The 17,509-nt window shown below is 35.5% G+C and overlaps 2 protein-coding genes across 2 annotated transcripts; both read left to right on the plus strand.

The window, feature by feature from the left end:
• The first annotated feature begins 4,701 nt into the window (after positions 1 to 4,701).
• On the plus strand, positions 4,702 to 13,694 carry dlx4a (distal-less homeobox 4a). The gene is made up of 3 exons (XM_084125143.1): positions 4,702 to 5,199; positions 6,183 to 6,376; positions 13,149 to 13,694. Exons 1-3 carry the CDS (start codon positions 4,896 to 4,898, stop codon positions 13,401 to 13,403), a joined length of 753 nt encoding a protein of 250 aa, XP_083981269.1. The 5' UTR covers positions 4,702 to 4,895; the 3' UTR covers positions 13,404 to 13,694.
• Positions 13,695 to 14,132: 438 nt separating this feature from the next.
• dusp3b (dual specificity phosphatase 3b) lies at positions 14,133 to 17,509 on the plus strand. The gene is made up of 3 exons (XM_084125182.1): positions 14,133 to 14,531; positions 14,847 to 15,070; positions 16,438 to 17,509. Exons 1-3 carry the CDS (start codon positions 14,410 to 14,412, stop codon positions 16,647 to 16,649), a joined length of 558 nt encoding a protein of 185 aa, XP_083981308.1. The 5' UTR covers positions 14,133 to 14,409; the 3' UTR covers positions 16,650 to 17,509.

Raw genomic sequence — 17,509 nt, forward strand, 5'->3', positions numbered from 1 at the left:
TGGTACAGATGGATGGAATGGCAGAATGGATGGACGACTGGATGGATGGATGCATATGGTCATCACTATCCCTAAAGTTGTTACATCAGAACATTTCCCCAAATGCTGTGCCCAGCACATGCAGCCTTGCTTTGCCACATTTACCAACACTTCCCTCTTTTCTTTTCGTATGCTGCCGCAGGCTTGGGTAGACCTGCCAGAGCTTGCTCCCAGATGGCAGATCACGGAGAGGTAGAGAGAAGACAGAAATAGAATGAACATCCAGTGTAAGGTAGAGAAAACTTCGGCAATGTTCAAAGGCGAAATAAGTTCACAACAACACCTTTGATGTTACTGGCAGCCGCCAGACAGAAGGAGACAATCTGTCTCTCTGGTGTACCGCCCAGCTTGAGCAGTGCCTTAACCCACTCAAAACCCTGCAGCAAGTTTAAAACACATTCACAGACTGAAACACGCTCATCAAGCACTTCAATTACACTGACAGGCAAAGGCACCTGAGACACTGGTGAAGTGCAGGATCAGGGGGTCAATCTTAAATGCCGATATCTCTTATATTCACTTTCATCACACAGACAAAAGACTGAATATCTGGACTATTGTTCAAATTAATTGCCATTTACAGGGAAAGTTAGGCCACTCATTCACTCCAGAAAAAGTTTAATTGTGCTTGTGGTCATTCAAGTCTGTTGCGTTTTGTGGTCAAAGATTATTGTTTCAGAGGTTGAATTTAACTATTAGACTTATTATTAGACATTATGTTTAGGGACAAAAAAACCCTTCAGAGTCATTTGGTCATACACAGTGCTACAGAAACTGATTTTTAAGTAAGTTCACATGACAATCGCATGATAAACTCATTGGAATAATCTGTTAGCACTGAAAGTTTCCAATCATGCAGAGAAAGGATCAGTAATATCAGACTTCAAAGACAGTATCTTTTTCACTGCGGACAATAGGAGAAAAATTGAAGGTTAAGAAAATTTTAACTTTTAAAAAAAAAATCCAAATTGTTAAGACAAAACAAAAACAAGATTAACATTCCAAAATGATGTATTTCATAGCATGATCATTTTTCTAGATTTCTGATATGATAACATTTCAAAAGACATCACATTCAATATTCTCTATTTATCTGAGCAATTATTTATATGTAACTCAGAAGCTGTTTGGGTAGCTAAATTTGCAACTTGTAATAATGGCCTACCTTAAAACAAGTGAACCTTTTTTTTTTTTTTTACTTTCTTAAAGAGCTCATGCTGAAAACATAAAAACCCACTCCAAAATTAAGCCACTAAACTTTGCTCCAGATATGCTTGCATAAAACTGTTTGTGTCATTAATAAATACTTTGCTGTATTCACATGCAGACTGCATTAGAAAATACTTTTTACAAAGCAAATTGGTTAGACATAAGATAGGCCTACTTTTTTTTTTATCACGTATCAAAAACTCTAATTCTTACATTCCACACACAATTTAACTCTTTAAACAGTATATAACATTTAACAAACATTTTCACTTAAAATTTCTCTTGCTAAAAATGAATAATAAATAATAAAATGAATAATATTATTTAGCCAAAGAATGGTTCAAGTCTGTATAGACCAAATAATTATATCTGATAATAATTACATCTGAGTTAAAAGGTGCCGGATTGTTTCATATTTATGTGAATATCATAATTTCGAATTGAAATAGTTCACGAGAACATCATGTATAGTCTTGAAAACGAAAGGTATGATTGCATATCTCTAGTACCTCGTTAAAACGAGTACGCCTAAATATTTGACAGAAATAGCCTACATGAAATATGACATATGAGGACGTGTCGTGCATTATAATTATAGGAGAAGATCATTTTAGATTTGTGAGTTGCCAAGCGTGCATTAAAATCTTTATAAAAATCATACAATTAACTTCCCTTTTATGGATCTTTAGGATGGCGAAAAAGTGCCAAGTAGCCTACTATATTTAGTCAGTTGGTGCGCGGATAAGCATGCGCATTTTAATGAGTCTCTTCATTGTCTATGTTCATTTTATCATCTGCGACAAAAATTAGAACAAAAGCCAAATTGAATTTTGGTTCAAAGTTTTAAATGGTTTGGACACCTCTAGTAATGGGTCAAGCGAAATTTGAAAATAGTCATTTGTTAGCGGAAGCGGTTTATGTTTAAATTCCATTTATGGTTCGCGTTCAGAGACATATTTGGAGGATTCTTCATTTTTATAGGCTACTGAAGAGGACAATTATCTTCTCAAGAAATAATGATAGAAATAATTTAGCAAGGTAGGAGGGTTACATGATAACGATTACATTAATCTTTAACTGACAGTGTCAATAGTAAAGATTGCAACTGTGAACGGACTTTTAGGGACTTTTGAATTGGATTATATCAACACTTCTTGATGGTTTAGGATCTGTTTATACAAGAAATCATTAGACTAACTGACGGACAACTTATGCACACCTTAGATAATTACAACGAACTTCAAAGAGCTTGAATTGCCTGCCAATTTAACTAATTATCTAATTAATCTGACATATTTGAAAGCAAACTATATGTTCCAAAAATAGGCTGAACTTCTCCTGAACATTTACTGTGTAGGCTATATCGATTACTGGCCCATATTTCTTCCTCATCCACATGGAGTTCAGGAGAACATTTGTCAGCACTGGTCTTCAGCTTAAGTCAGTGAAACACGTGCCATAACATTATCACCTGCCCTCAAATCATAGGTGACATAAACACAATACACAGTATCTTGGCAACAGAGTGCAGAAATATACATACACACCAGAAGAGAGACACACACAGTGAGGACGCCAGCTAGTCTGGCCTGGGACAAGAAGTATTGTTATTAACCTCTTTTCCCCCAGTGTGAATGAAAACCAAAGCGAGGGCATATCCTTGTGTTATGACTTCAGGGGCTTGCTTTGTTCCCATCATGTACACATAATTACAGACTGATGGAGTAGCTACACTTCTCTTTCTTTCTCTGTGTATCTCGTGCTATCCTCTCTTTCTCTTATTGTGACCTTATCTCGTCAAACTCTCTCTGCTTTTATATCTCTTCTCTCCTTTTTTGTCACATTTGTTAAAGCAATGCTTCCTCAATCATTTTTTAAGTACAACCAACTTGGATTTTTAAGTCATTTCAACCAAAATTACATTAAACCGACTAAAAATTAGTTGAATCTTGTGCAACTTATAAAAAAAGTTGAAAAATTTAGTTAAAGCCATGTAAAAACATATGTTGTCATATTTACAGTGTAGTGTTGTAATACATCCTGAAAAAAAATTTCATTAACATCCAATGCATTGGAGTTTATCTCTATTTGTTTCTTCGAGTTTGGCCAAGGTGTTTCAGCATTGTAAGTACTGTCTGGATCGGCAGGCATCAAGGCTGGGCGTGTCGTGACGGTTGGATGTACCTGTATGTTGAGGAATGTTGGCACAAGATAAAAGCATCTATAATTTGTTTAATTCTCTCCTCACGTCACTATTTTGGTTTAATAGCGCGTGCCCTTCAACCAAAACATGTAAAAACATTGTGCATCAATAGCGGCTCTATTCAACTTTTCTCCTCTCAACCACGATAAAAATGAGTTTCAACGGAAATCAAACGTGGTGGATTAATTAGCAGTGGGATGCTGCAGTCACTTTGTCTTGTCTATCAAACTTCCTTTTCAAATAATAATTTGTTTGAAAGCTGTTAAGCTCTGTGGCTTTGTTTGAAAGCTGTTGAGCTCTGTGGCTAAAATAACAGAATCGGAGACACTTCTGTCTAAACTAGCCTACAATGTTAACGCGAGTAAACAAGCTAGTTGTAATTTTATTGTAAAATATTTGTATAAACTATATTATAAAAAATCATAGGCCTACTGTTTGGATTGGATAGGCTATATATAAATGTTGAATCAGGTCTATAATTTACAGATAATTGAAAATTATTGTTAAAATTATGTTCAAGTTAAAAAAAAAATAGTAGTCCTTAGGCCTTGTCATATACGTTTTATAAGTAAAATCGCATTTTTTATTTTTATTCTGTTAGGCTACTTATGTACAAAAAAAGTTTATTTTTGTAAATTATGTTATTAAGTTTATGATTATTGCATTGTTTTAGCTATAATGTGTTACCCTGATGGTGTTTTGTCTTTAGGCTAATGATCACATATTTTTATATAGTTTTGATTTAATCTTCTTGGCGGCTTTGCATATGAAAACAGACTTTATTTCAGATGGGTTATTAGCTATATTAAGATTATATTAAATGACATAGCCCTGTGACTGCACAGTCCCCAAATGATAACTTATTTCTCTTTCTTTAACAACGATATACAGTTGTCAGGTATTAGCCTACCACAGGCTTACATTTAAGTTGACATTTTTGACCGTAGGCTATAGCCTACATAACAAACGGACCTGTTCATTTTTATTTGTCAAGAGTTCAGAGTTTATATTTTTGAGAATAGTTTCCAAATTGTCTATTTTGTTTTTATTTCTTTCACACTAAACAGCATGGTAGCCTATTAGTCCAACGAAGCAAACGTTTGATTTTTAAATCTTGGGAACTTTTAAAACGTGGGAATTGCGATGTTCCGTATACATGTTACACTACTGACGTCACCGCTTCTAAGAAATGACGCGAGCGGCGCATGCAGCCAATGAGAGAGCGCGTTCTCACTGCTGGAATTAACTTCAGTATGTGATGGGACTGTTGAGATGAACTTCACAGACCTCATACACTGCCAAAACGAAAGCAAACTCATGCGCCTCGCGATTTCACAGACATGGATCGCTCTAATGGACTTCTTTAAGGGATGGAAATCACATGACTCTTCTAAATAGATGTTACTTTTATGATGCACCGGTCTAATGGACATAACTCTAAAAAATGACTATGACTTCACTGTCTGAAAGTTTGGTAGCTTCAGACCCTTCAAAATCGGCATTTCTGGAGTTCAGTCACGGTTACCAGTCTCACCAGCAGCATTCACCCGGTGTGTCTCACGCGCACTATCCGGTGCACGGTTTGCATCAAAGCGCACATTCGCAGTACGATGCGGCCTTCTCTTCTGGCGCTGTTTCGTACGGCCGTCCGCTCACTTACCACTATCCCAGCGCCCATCACCACCCCGGAGCTTACCTACCCTATCAACACAACAGCGCAGTCGCTCATTCAAGAGTGGAGGATGCAGGTAAAGTGTGCTTTCCTTCACCCACAAAATTCGATTAAAAACGTATTGCTAGATTCCGTTCTACGCTTTGAGAAAATGTGTTATTCCTAATTAACTGAATAATAATAATAATCCTGATTTCTGAAGATAGAAACGCACGATTTAGGCTTGATATTGCTCATTTAAATTTGTGTTTAGCCTAATTTAATTACCTAACCCATAACGCAATACTAATCAATAACGTGTTAAAACGTTTAAATTATAAAACAATTTTTCAATTTGCAACAATCCATAGGATTAAACAATCCTGGAGAAATAGAAGTGCTTATTAAAGCTCAGTGTAGACAGAAGAGAGAAAATACACGATGAATAGTTAAATCATATACTTTGTTTGTTAGGCTACATTTGAACGGATTTAAAAGTGAGCATAGGCTATTTGCTTTTGTTTTTCCCAACTCTAAATTATAGGCTACATTATTGTATTATGCTATTACTTTACTGGCTGCTGTAGGCTACGCAATATGGATTAATATATTGTAATGACCTCAGTAAACAAATCAAATGGCGGAGCCCACACACGCACACACACATAGGCTACGCACACAGTCAACGGATTGCAAAATAAAAATAGAAATAGCCTAAGATAAAAATGATTGAAAAAAATGATTTTTCAATAACGTGACATTTGACTTTAAAGTTTCAAATTATTCAAAATACGCACGAATTTTCACTGACATTTCAGAACTAGATTCCAGCAAGAGAAAATGACAATTAAACGCTAACGAAATTGTCGGTTGACAAAATTGTCTTGTAGCGGTTTTCTTCTGACAGAATAGCCTACACTATAGCCAAAATTATTTACAAATTTTGTTTTGATTTTTAACAGTTATTTCTACTTCTGATATTATTATTATTATTATTATTATTATTACAATTAGCCTATACATATTATTATTAGCCTATTATTAGGCTATATAATGTCATATTTCATTTTCTCAATCAAGATTCCGAGAAGCAAAGTTCCATTGAAAGTGGAGAAATACGGCTGAACGGAAAGGGGAAAAAGATTCGCAAACCGCGCACGATCTACTCGAGCTTACAGCTGCAGGCGCTCAACCAGCGCTTCCAACAGACCCAGTACCTCGCGCTGCCTGAACGCGCAGATCTGGCGGCCAAACTGGGTCTGACACAAACACAGGTATGTAAGGCCTACTATGACAACACTGAGTTAAAGGAGGAAAATAGCTCTATCTTTTTACGTCGTGTGTGTCTGCATGCTTCTCAAAAGACAGTTTCTTTATGATAAAATGAATGGTCTTTATTATTATTTTTCTAAATACCATAAGGTTGAAATAGTCTCTTTAAGAACAATACAAGCAATGTGAAGTCTCCAATAGCTTATGTAAACCAGAAAGCAGAACGTTGGAGCGTAAAGTGCATTTCATCTTTGCGCCACGTTTCCACTAGCCTACATCGCGTTATGAGTGTTGGTAAATTATCGAAAGCATCGAATCACTTATCAGAGACAAAGGAACGAAATAATAAATCGGGAAAAAACGACATTAATTGAAGGTCTCTCATCCATTGTTATTGAAATGCTAATTTAATCTATAAGTGTTGGTAAAAATAGCATTAAAACGATAATCTGCGAGCTATGCATGCAACGGAATTGATATGATGCAATATCATAAACAACTTCGAGGTATGATTTGCTTTGCAAAAAAGAATTAGGCCTCAATAAATGAATTTCAAGTTCATTTTATGAAGTAGGCTATACTTAATGTTTAAGTACATTTGTAAGTATACTTTTATGTAGTAAGTATACTAATATCAATGTAGGCTACTGGAAGTAAACTTGTTAGTGTACTATTTCAATACTGCTTGGGACTAAATTGGCCCAACTTTTAGTATATAAAAAAGTATGTTTAAGTGTAGCCTAACTTGTGAACTGCATCTGTACTACACCTGAACTTAGTATACTTGTAGTTCACTATTTTAATACGTGTAGTCTACAAAAGTAGGCTACACCTTGAAGTACACTCTCAGTAAACTAGTTTTATATTGCAAGTAGCCTACTTGTAAGTTTTCTTTAAGTGAATATAACACCATACTTAGTTTAGCTTACTGTTTATATATTATTTTTGCATTTTAAGTAGGCTATATGTTCCTATATTTAGGTAGCCTATTAATTTTTTTAGGCCTACTTGAAATACACCTTTAACTGTAGAAACTTTAACTCTTTCCATTTAAAAAAAAAAAACATGTATTATAGCTTTTTGCATTAATTTATCAACAATTGAGTGTGGGTAAAAAAAAAAGAAAAAAAAGAAGAAGAAGAAGAAGCAGCAATATTTTTAACAAAAAGCTGAGAAATCGATTTTGTGTGTGTGTGTGTGTGTGTGTGTGTGTGTGTGTGTGTGTGTGTGTGTGTGTGTGTGTGTCAAAGACTACGTCCGGATGGGTTTCAGAACGATGATCAAAGCACAGATGGAGTAGATTGAGTCCATCAACACCCCCAAAGCTTCACAGTTGTTAACCATTCCTCGGTCGACATTTCATAACGTTAGGCAGTTTTGATTTACATGCAGTTAAATGTTTGATGATCGCGCTGTTTTTTTATTTGCGTAAGCAATCTTCTATGGCCCTGTCCCAAATGGCACACTCCGGACTTGTGGACTTCCTCAGAGTCCACACTTTGGTGACGTCATGTAGTGCAGACCTATAGGGCCCTTGGCGCGAGTCCACGAGGGCGCATTGAGAGGTATTTTTGGGACAGACTCGATCGGCACGCCGGAAATAACGGCCTGTTTGTTGTTGGCCAGGAGAAATCACATTTTTGCGCTCCGACGTCTTATCTCCATGTCAACTACACAGCCTAATTTTTCAGTTCTATATTTTGATATTGTGCATATCACCTGGGCATTAGACAATATATACATCATGCTTATTTAAATGATGTATACAGTTGTACATATTAATACATAAATGTTCCATTTGAACTAAGATTACAATTTTAACACATAATGAAAATGTGCATGAGTTTCAGCATGGGTTTCAATATTCATACTATGTTTACATATGACTCAGTAAAGCCCTGACATTCGGTTCTATTTATTTAATGAATCATAATGTGATCGTATTATTCAACGCGCTATTATTATGTATGAGACATCAACCACTGGTTGATGACCATAATGTTTGTATAAACTGTAGGTTACAACTGGTAAAATGTACATCTAGGTCATAAAAACCGTAATATTTTCTTCTCAGCCATGTCAACAATTATCCGTGAGCGAAATCTCCTCCCATCCGTTGTCTGATTGGCCTTTCGCAAGGATTCCTGGGTAGTTAAAGTGTGTGGAGCCTGCATCTATGCTGGCTTCGCGGAAGACCGCTTCAAGGGTACAAAGGGGGCGCTGCTGAGCACACTTCAGAGCGTTAAAATGCTGAATGGGACGGCCTACGGACTCGTAGACTCGGCGAGCATGCGCAATTTAAGTCCACGAGACCGAAAGTCCACATGAAGTGCGCCATTTGGGACAGGGCCTATCACTTGTTTCTGCTTCTTCTTCTTCACCTGTGTGTTTGATGATAAGATTCTGTACTGGAAGATGCGTAATAGCGCCGCCTACCGTATAACAGTGAAAACATGGCGGGAAAGGGTAAAGTAGATTTGAAGTAAATTCCTATTTACACTATTAGGAGCAAATCTGTTTTTTTCATAAATTAATATTTTCAAACAATGAAAGTTTATAAGACAGTATGAAAAACTTAATTAAATAATTAAATAGGCTACTCAATCAAAAGAGTAAACTTAACTACAAGCCAAGAATAGGCCTCTTAAAATACTGAATTATACTTTTAAGTATATCTTGATCAAAAGATTGAGTATTGAGTCAAATACTTAGACCTTTCTGTTAGTATAAGTCAAGTATACTTTTATTTCTGAGAAGTACATAAGAAGTAGACAGAAAGTAGCCTACTTTCTAAGTTTAAAAGAAGTATACTAATAACACACTTGAATAAACTTATTTTTCGTAAAGGATAGGCTATTCTTAATAATATATCTTGTGTAAGTAATTGGCCTATACGAACCTGCAAATTTTCACTCCTAATTTCACAATCGAACAAGAAAAAAAAGTGAAAACGAGTCCCTTCCTCTTTCAATGACAGGTTCTAATCTGCTCCAATAGTCAAAAGCATATGTTATTGCATATGTCTATGATAATCTATGAATGCACAGTGCAGATATATGGGATAGTTAGTTCACTGCAGTGCGGAAATGAGCATGGCTGTTGTAATCCTGTTCTGTGTAGCTCTGTTCTTTTTCTAACCAAAAGAGCACAACTCTTTTTATATTAACAGGGAGTTTGCCTGAATATGTCTTCAAGTTTAAATTTTTTGTCCAGATTTACATTAAGTATAATTAAATATCCAGCTGTCATTTATTTGATTAATAGTAGGCCTATACTTACAGTTCCCTACCAACTACCTGGGGTTTGGCACACATTGAGTGTAAATTATCATTATTATATTTTTGACAGTAGCTATATATATATATATATATATATATATATATATATATATATTTATATGTATGCTCTTCTCTTTGAGCATCAATATTTCTGAAATCCTGTCTTACTAAAGTTGTAATTATTTATTGTATTATATTTAGCAGCATTTAATAACTTTCATTGCCTGGTTACATATTGTCCATGCAACCGAACTTACTTAAATATATTAAAACTCAATCATAATTTTTATTGTGTCAACCATGTGTGAAAACTGATTTATTGAAGGGAACCATCTCCAGGGATTAAGTTCAAATGGGCAGCGACATAATTGACAAAAATATTATTTAGCAAATTTTTTTTTTTTTTTTTTTTACAAATCAAGCACAATATGAAATATCTAACTTATAGATGTCTCTTATAAATATATCTAATTGAAAAGTCTGGTAAACAGCATGTCAGGACACTCATTAATGCCCCCCCCCACCACCACCACCACCCCCCCCCCCCCATTTAATGCATGTTCCACCCCACTCTATTCCAACCTTATGCGACCCATTTTACTCGATGGACCAGTTCACCTGACTTCACCCTATTCAGTAACTGTAATGAAAGCTTCGAAAAATTACAAACCATCCACCCACACATGAAGCCTAACTTTGAAACAATGCCTAACTAACAATATACAAAGCACATTTTAGTAAAATTGTGCTTCTTCAACTATGGGCACTTTTATATGATTTGTATTAAAAATACAAGTCACCTCTTAAAAACCAAATGTCAGCTTTTTTTCTCTCTTTTTGTTATATAAATGTCCTATTAAAACAGTCTTAAAAGCTTTTTTTTAAACCATGATCCTAGTTATTTAGCTACTTTTCAAGTTTTATGAATAATTTAATATTGTAATATATAAAATTGAATATAGATTGAAAGTCTGGGTTTGGAAATGCTGTAAAACACTTCCAATATAAAAATATGTATTATAATACTAATATGATCATGTAAACAAAGAGTGAAAGTGAAGCAAAAACTGTTACAATATTTATGCTCTGAAAATAATTGATACATTTTTATAATCATTTTCCCTACTAGAAACAATTTTGTTTCAAATAAATATTTATCAAATTAAAATCTGCTTGGTTAGCATGGATATTAAAAAAGTGTCAGTGAAAACATGCTTGAGATTAAATAAAGGTGAATAGTTTTTACAATCAAGCTTCCACCATAATGCTATTAAACACAATACATGATTTGAGATGTGAGGAAACCGACACTGTGGTGGAATTGTTCATGTCGTTTCAGAAAACAAATTTAAAAATGAAGCATTTATGCTCTGAATTGGTAAACATTTCCAATTAAATGATCAGCTTTTCTGCCTGAATAATTTGAATACACTATTGATTCATTACAATCACAACCTAATCTTGAAGATAACCAGGAGCATACATTTGAAGTCACTAAATGCTTTGTATTTTGTAATTCAGGCAGGTAATGCATAAAGCTAACTCTCTGATTTCATGAACAGAGATATGTTCTCAAATTATCTTAATCATTTGTGCTGGTTAAATGCATTGATCTTCCTTTAATATATTGTGAGTTATGACAACATGTTTTTACATTGCTTTAGCTCGTCAAAATACGTTTTTTACAAGTTGAAAAGATTCAACCATTTTTTTTAAAGTCAGTTTAATGCAATTTAAGTTGAAATGACTTAAACAGCCAAGTTGATTGTACAAAAATTTTAAAGCAGCAATTTTTTTAGTGTAATAGCTCTTTTTTTTTAGATTGAATTTTATTTATTTATTTTACTCTGTATTAACATCATAACAGCCATAAACGATTTCTCAACGATTATTCTCAGTCCATAACCAAGGTATGCCCTTTATCCCTCATAATAATATAAAAACACATGTAATAAATTCTGACACCCCGAAGTGAACTATTAATCCTAAATCTTAAACTTATATGAGCATTATGAATTAAAAATCAAATTATTTTGTGTTAAGCATATATTTATCCTCCAATACAATTCTTTTGTTTCGGTTTGTAAATGAATCACATATTTCATTGATTATAGTGTTATCGCTTTCTCCTAGACATTTAAAGATGATTATCTGTTCAGCAGAACAGACCCACATATCAAAACTTGAAGATGTGTGCTTATGTGGAGGTGTGTGGCAGTTTGCAGTGCCAGACTTTTTATTAGCAATAGACTGTCATCGTTGCAGTTTAAGAGTGTTGAATGCTGCCGCTGGCACTTGTTCCTGCCTTTTAGCCCAGGCGGCTCATTTCATATATTTTCTGATGATAATAATAATACATGCAGATATGATTTTAGTGATAAAAAATAAAGGCACCACCACATGATAGAGGTGTTCAAAATGCGGTAAGAGGAACATCACATAAAAGTCTAAATTAAAATAATTATTTTGGGTGTCAGTGTGCATGAGAAAACTGTTAAAAGGGTAATTGGAGTTTAATCCATCTTAAAAGTCTCTTGGAAAACATCACTTTAATGATGTCTCATTATAGAAGGTTTTAAAGCTCTGTGGGTGTCACTGTTAAAATTCATTGTAAATTAGCATGAATTTTCCACATTATGGTTATATAATTAAGAAAGTAAAAACCCTGAGTATAATATCAAGACTTGTTTTTATCATATATTCTTGAAAAGGCATGCACAAGTTTGTGCTGGAGAGTTCTGGGTAAAATGTTGGACTGATCACAAATAACAGTAATGTTTGGAGTTTTACTGCATCCAAAGAACTTTTTTTCCCCTCTCACTTGCAGCAAGCTGAAGGCGTGCTGGTGTTGGCAGAAGCCCTGTTGTACCACAAAAATTCATGCTGAATCAAAGCTTTTCTGAAAGCAATTCTGAAATCAGTGTCAGTAGAACTCAGTAAAAAAATTAAAATGAAGCGCTGCTACCCTGAGGTTGATGTTGAAAAAGTTAATCATACAAAGTAGGCTACACCTCAAAATCTTAGTCATTTTAACTGAAAACATAAATGGTCCATTAAAATCTGTTAATTTAAGTTAATTTACCTCTAATACTAAAACAATAATTACATTTAACAGGACAACATGTAATTTTACTGTAAAGCAAATTTACTGTGAAAATCTGTATTTAACGAGAAAACATATGTACCTTTACACTAAAATGTGGTTTAAAATGAAACTTTCATAGTACTTTACTTTTATAAATAAGATACTTCATAATTAACAGTGAAAAAAGTTCTCAGAAGTCACGGTTAAAAAAATAAACTGTTATGAACTATACAATCTGAAACGTCAGCATACGCATATCCTCCCCGAAAAGTGCTTATTGTTCTACATTTATTTGGATAATTCCTTCCAATCGTGCTCGACCTATGTGTTATGAATAATAAAAATGAGGTTTAAACTATGCATTTAAACAGATGAAAGTACACATTCTAATCCAAATGCAAAACGTTGCAGGTAAAGATATGGTTCCAGAACAAGCGTTCCAAGTTCAAAAAGATAATGAAACATGGCTCAAGCGGACCGGAAGGAGAACACCTTCAAGCGGCTTCTGCCTCCGGACCGCCATGTTCACCAGGAATGCCGCCCTTGTGGGATGTTTCCATGTCAACCAAAGGTGCCCCCATCCACTCTGGAGGATATATGAACTCTTTTGGACACTGGTACCCGGGTCACCATCAAGACCCAATGGCCAGAACTCAGATGATGTGATGGGGGTTTAGGACAGTCTACAGAGCATCCAGATCCCCTCTACTGATTCTACCAGTTCACTCAGTTTCAGATCACGACAACACTCTTTAGCACTGTTTACTTACAGCCAAACGTCCTCCCCAGTTTTTTTTTTCATCATGAAGATTTACATTCCTGACCCCATCTTTTTTTTTTTTTCTTTTTTTTTTTTGCTTGCAGGTTTTTGTGGTGGATTTTTCTAAAGACTGAATAGACAGCCTAACCTAAACTTGGATTTTGTAAACTCTTGTAAATTTGAATAAAATGCCATTGTCTGACTGCCTTGAATGTCTATCCTGTATTTCAAAGCTTGCAACCTCAGTCATTCTTCAGTCTATTTATCAGTTTATTGCATATTATTTTCCCTTTGTTAAAACAGCAGTCTTGAAATGACAAGTCTTGACCCTTTCACTAACACTAATGAAATATACACAGATTTAATTTTAGGAAAATATGTTTATGAGAAGCTTTTTTTCTCCCTACAGTGTGACAAATGAGTGCAATAAAAATACAAAATATTTAAAAAGAGAATAAAGTTGCAAAAATAACTATAAAATATTGAACAAAATTAGGCTTAAAACAATTAGATGGAGTACGGCATGTCATACCACATGACAAATGGACTTCATCTCAAAAGTCCAATAAAATGTAATCGTATAGGTTATATTCTCTGTTCAAGACACAAGACTGTCTGATGCCACCTAGTGGTTTGAAAACACACCATGATAGCTTTGGGTGTTTGACGGAAGCTAACTCTCTCTAGGCCTAACAAACACAGATTCATGCGAAAAGCTTTAGTATTAAGTTGAGCTGGAATACCGACCTCTGTATTGAACACCGACCTCTGTATTGAACACATTAGACCGTTATTACTCTAGATTAGAAGATGACACAATGAAGATGGAACTGGATTACAGAAAATCACTTCAGCATTGAGGCCTAAGCAACAAAATTTTCTACTTGAAAGGCAAATTATTTTCAGCTAAACATGACCGACTATGAAGTGTCTGTTCAACAGCTCAATGATCTGTTGACAGATGAAAACGGAGACTTCTGTATGCCCTCCAATCATTTTAATGAAGTCTACCCCGGGATACTCCTAGGAAATGAGTAAGTCCTCACATAGCCTACAGATATGTAGTGGGTGGATTATTTTCTTACCATACAGAAACATTGTTCAACAAACATTTACATTTTGCAGTTAAACTGTATGTTTAGCCTTTCCTATCTGGTAAGCTAATATTAAAAACATGATCATGTATCATGTTGCAGATTCACATGGGCAAGACTTTAAATAAACATGGCCTATTTTCCATGCGTGTAGTAGGGCACCCTCTTATGCTCGCACTCTCACACACTCACTGAGAGACTGAAAGAGATCAGTTGAACGGAGGTGGCTGTTATATTACACTTGTATCTCAACAGGTCTGTAGCCACAAATGTAAGACATTTGCATCAGCTGGGAGTGACACACATCCTCAATGCTGCAGAAGGCCAATCGGACATGCATGTGAACACGGATGCAGAGTTCTACGCAGACACAGGGATCATCTATCATGGGATACCAGCCTTTGACACGGACCATTTTGACCTCAGTGTATATTTTGAAGAGGCTTCTAATTTCATTGAAAAAGCTCTGGCAATGAAAGGTGGGAGGGGTCATAGTAAAAACAAGTAGCTACTTTTAAATGTGTATCTTTTTTTCTCATCCCTCATTTAATGGCTTTCGTTCTGCATGTGGTACTTTAAAGCTGCATAGATCCTATTAATAGTGCATTATCTGTTAATATCCTAAGTCTTCTTGTTTCAGTGACCCACTAATAATAAACTGCTTGCTTGCTCCCTGCTCTCACTGCTAATTTGTGCTTCATCAACATCAACCTTAAAGGGACAGTTTTTTTTCCCACCCAAAAATGAAAATTATGTCATCATTTACTCACCCTCATGTTGTTCCAAACCTGTATGAATTTCTTTCTTCTGCTGAACACAAAATAAGATATTCTGAATAATACGGACACAGTTGATGGACCCCATTGCCTTCCATGGAGAAGAAAAAAAATAGGCCTACTATGGAAGTCAATTGTGTCCATTTTTGGACAAACTATCCCCTTAACACTGGGATCCGGAAGGATCTTCAGAGCTGTAGGTGCTACACACAGCCAGGAACAGCACAAAGTTTGACACAACTGTTTGGTTTCCGACATTCTTTAAAATATCTTCTTTTGTGTTCAGCAGCTCATACAGGTTTGAAACAACTTGAGAGGGTGATTAAATGATGACACAATTTTCATTGAACAATATCCTAATATAAGCTAACAATAACAATAGTTAATCAATATCATGCTAGCAAGAGAGCTGTTATCAAGAACATGAGGATGATTGTGAGCAAAAACATTGCTTTTCAACAGTTCAATAAGCAATAAGTTAATATTGAGCTACTTGCATTTCAGAGAAAGTTTTGTCAATTTCTGTCCGCCAGTGAAAGTTCCAGAGTAAGCCAAAGCATAATCGCTGCACATTTTCCGAGCCACACACAGTAGAGGTTCTTACTCCCCAAAAGAAGCAGTGTTTTTGAACGAGTCTTTTGAATTATTCAATAAATGCCACTCGCTTATAAAAACAGTCAAATGTCGCCACCTACTGGTAATGTAGCCTTCAGAAACGCGCGGACAAGCGGAGTGATACAAACAGTGAAAAGTCCCAGTGTTTTGGACTGTTATGTCAGCATTCTTGAAGTGCTGCTCAGTCTAATTCGAGGACCTGTATTCTGAAGATTTGTCTTGCGAGCTGCCTGCGGTTAAAACAGTTATTCTTTCATTCAAAATAATTTCCCCATCAAAGTATCAGTAATTAGCTATTTTACGTTTTGGCAACTTCGATCTGATTAGTAGCCTAAGCCTGTTTTCTTAAGCCCTTTTAGAAATCTTACCTTTTCCTTCACATTAATATTCGATAGCCTTATACATTAATATTCATACGAAATTAAACCAGTCACAGACTCTAATTTCTTCTGTAGGTAAGGTGTACGTACACTGTCAGAAAGGCTACAGTCGTTCGGCTGCACTAGTCATCGCACACCTGATGCTGCAGTACAGGATGGGTGTTCGAGCGGCTGTGGCCACGGTAAGAGAGAAACGGGAGATCGGACCCAATGATGGATTCCTGCGCCAGCTCTGCCAGCTTAACGATTGTCTGGAAAGCGAAGGAAGACCTGGGCATTACAATTAATCTTTGTTTTTATCTGTGTTCAATTCTGGTAAGCATTTAGTGTGCCATCTGGAATGATTGTTTTCTGCATTTCTGAAGTGTCTCCTGCCCTCTAGTGGCACTGTTAATCAGAGGAGTTTAGGCAGAAATATAGCCTACTTTAAGTAGCCCATGATAATAATTACAGTTTTCTTCCAAATAACTACATAATCAAACACAAGAGGTCTTCACAACAGACAACAATCATTTATTAAACATTTTTAAAGTGAAAAGTAGCACACATACCTGAGTTACACTGAAACCCCTCCCACATTTTCTGCTTTCATCTGATTGTTGTACATTTTAATATATTGTGATTGTATAGCTGCAAATATAACTTTTCAGTCTCTTAACATCCATTACAGGTTTGTATATGACACAGTTTCATAGAAGGAGAATGTACAATGCTACAAACGATGATTTAACAGCAATTCTGCTCTCTGGACTAGACGGTGCGCCACTGACTCATAGAGAAGAGGGCATCTCAACAACTTCCTGGATTAGCATGGTTAGTGTAAAGCACATCGATTATGCTCCACAAGCAAGAAAAAGACAAACATGTGTGCAAGCATCATAGTCTTTGTCATTATATTGAGCATTATATATGTTAGAGAGAATGCAGCATTATCATTATATATGGTAGAGAGAATGCAGATAAAAGCATTGTTAAAATACAACAATGCACATAATGTACACATCACTGATTGAACATAAAAAAAGGCCAGTGAGGTGCCTGTGGTGAGGATGAGGATGGTTTCTTACAGTAAGTGAGGTCCTTTTGTATATCAGACGCTGTTGAATATTGTAGTTTGAGTGAGGTACTGGTGATGGGGGTTAAGCTT

Source organism: Abramis brama, assembly GCF_963993115.1.
Source record: "Abramis brama genome assembly, chromosome: 1".
NCBI classification, from domain to species: domain Eukaryota; kingdom Metazoa; phylum Chordata; class Actinopteri; order Cypriniformes; family Leuciscidae; genus Abramis; species Abramis brama.

Coding starts and splice junctions, on each gene's coding strand:
- dlx4a (XM_084125143.1), top strand. CDS start 4,896: ATGACTATGACTTCACTGTCTGAAAGTTTGGTAGCTTCAGACCCTTCA. Junction 5,200..6,182: donor TTCAAGAGTGGAGGATGCAG/GTAAAGTGTGCT, acceptor TTCTCAATCAAG/ATTCCGAGAAGCAAAGTTCC. Junction 6,377..13,148: donor TGGGTCTGACACAAACACAG/GTATGTAAGGCC, acceptor AAAACGTTGCAG/GTAAAGATATGGTTCCAGAA.
- dusp3b (XM_084125182.1), top strand. CDS start 14,410: ATGACCGACTATGAAGTGTCTGTTCAACAGCTCAATGATCTGTTGACA. Junction 14,532..14,846: donor GGGATACTCCTAGGAAATGA/GTAAGTCCTCAC, acceptor GTATCTCAACAG/GTCTGTAGCCACAAATGTAA. Junction 15,071..16,437: donor AAAAGCTCTGGCAATGAAAG/GTGGGAGGGGTC, acceptor TTTCTTCTGTAG/GTAAGGTGTACGTACACTGT.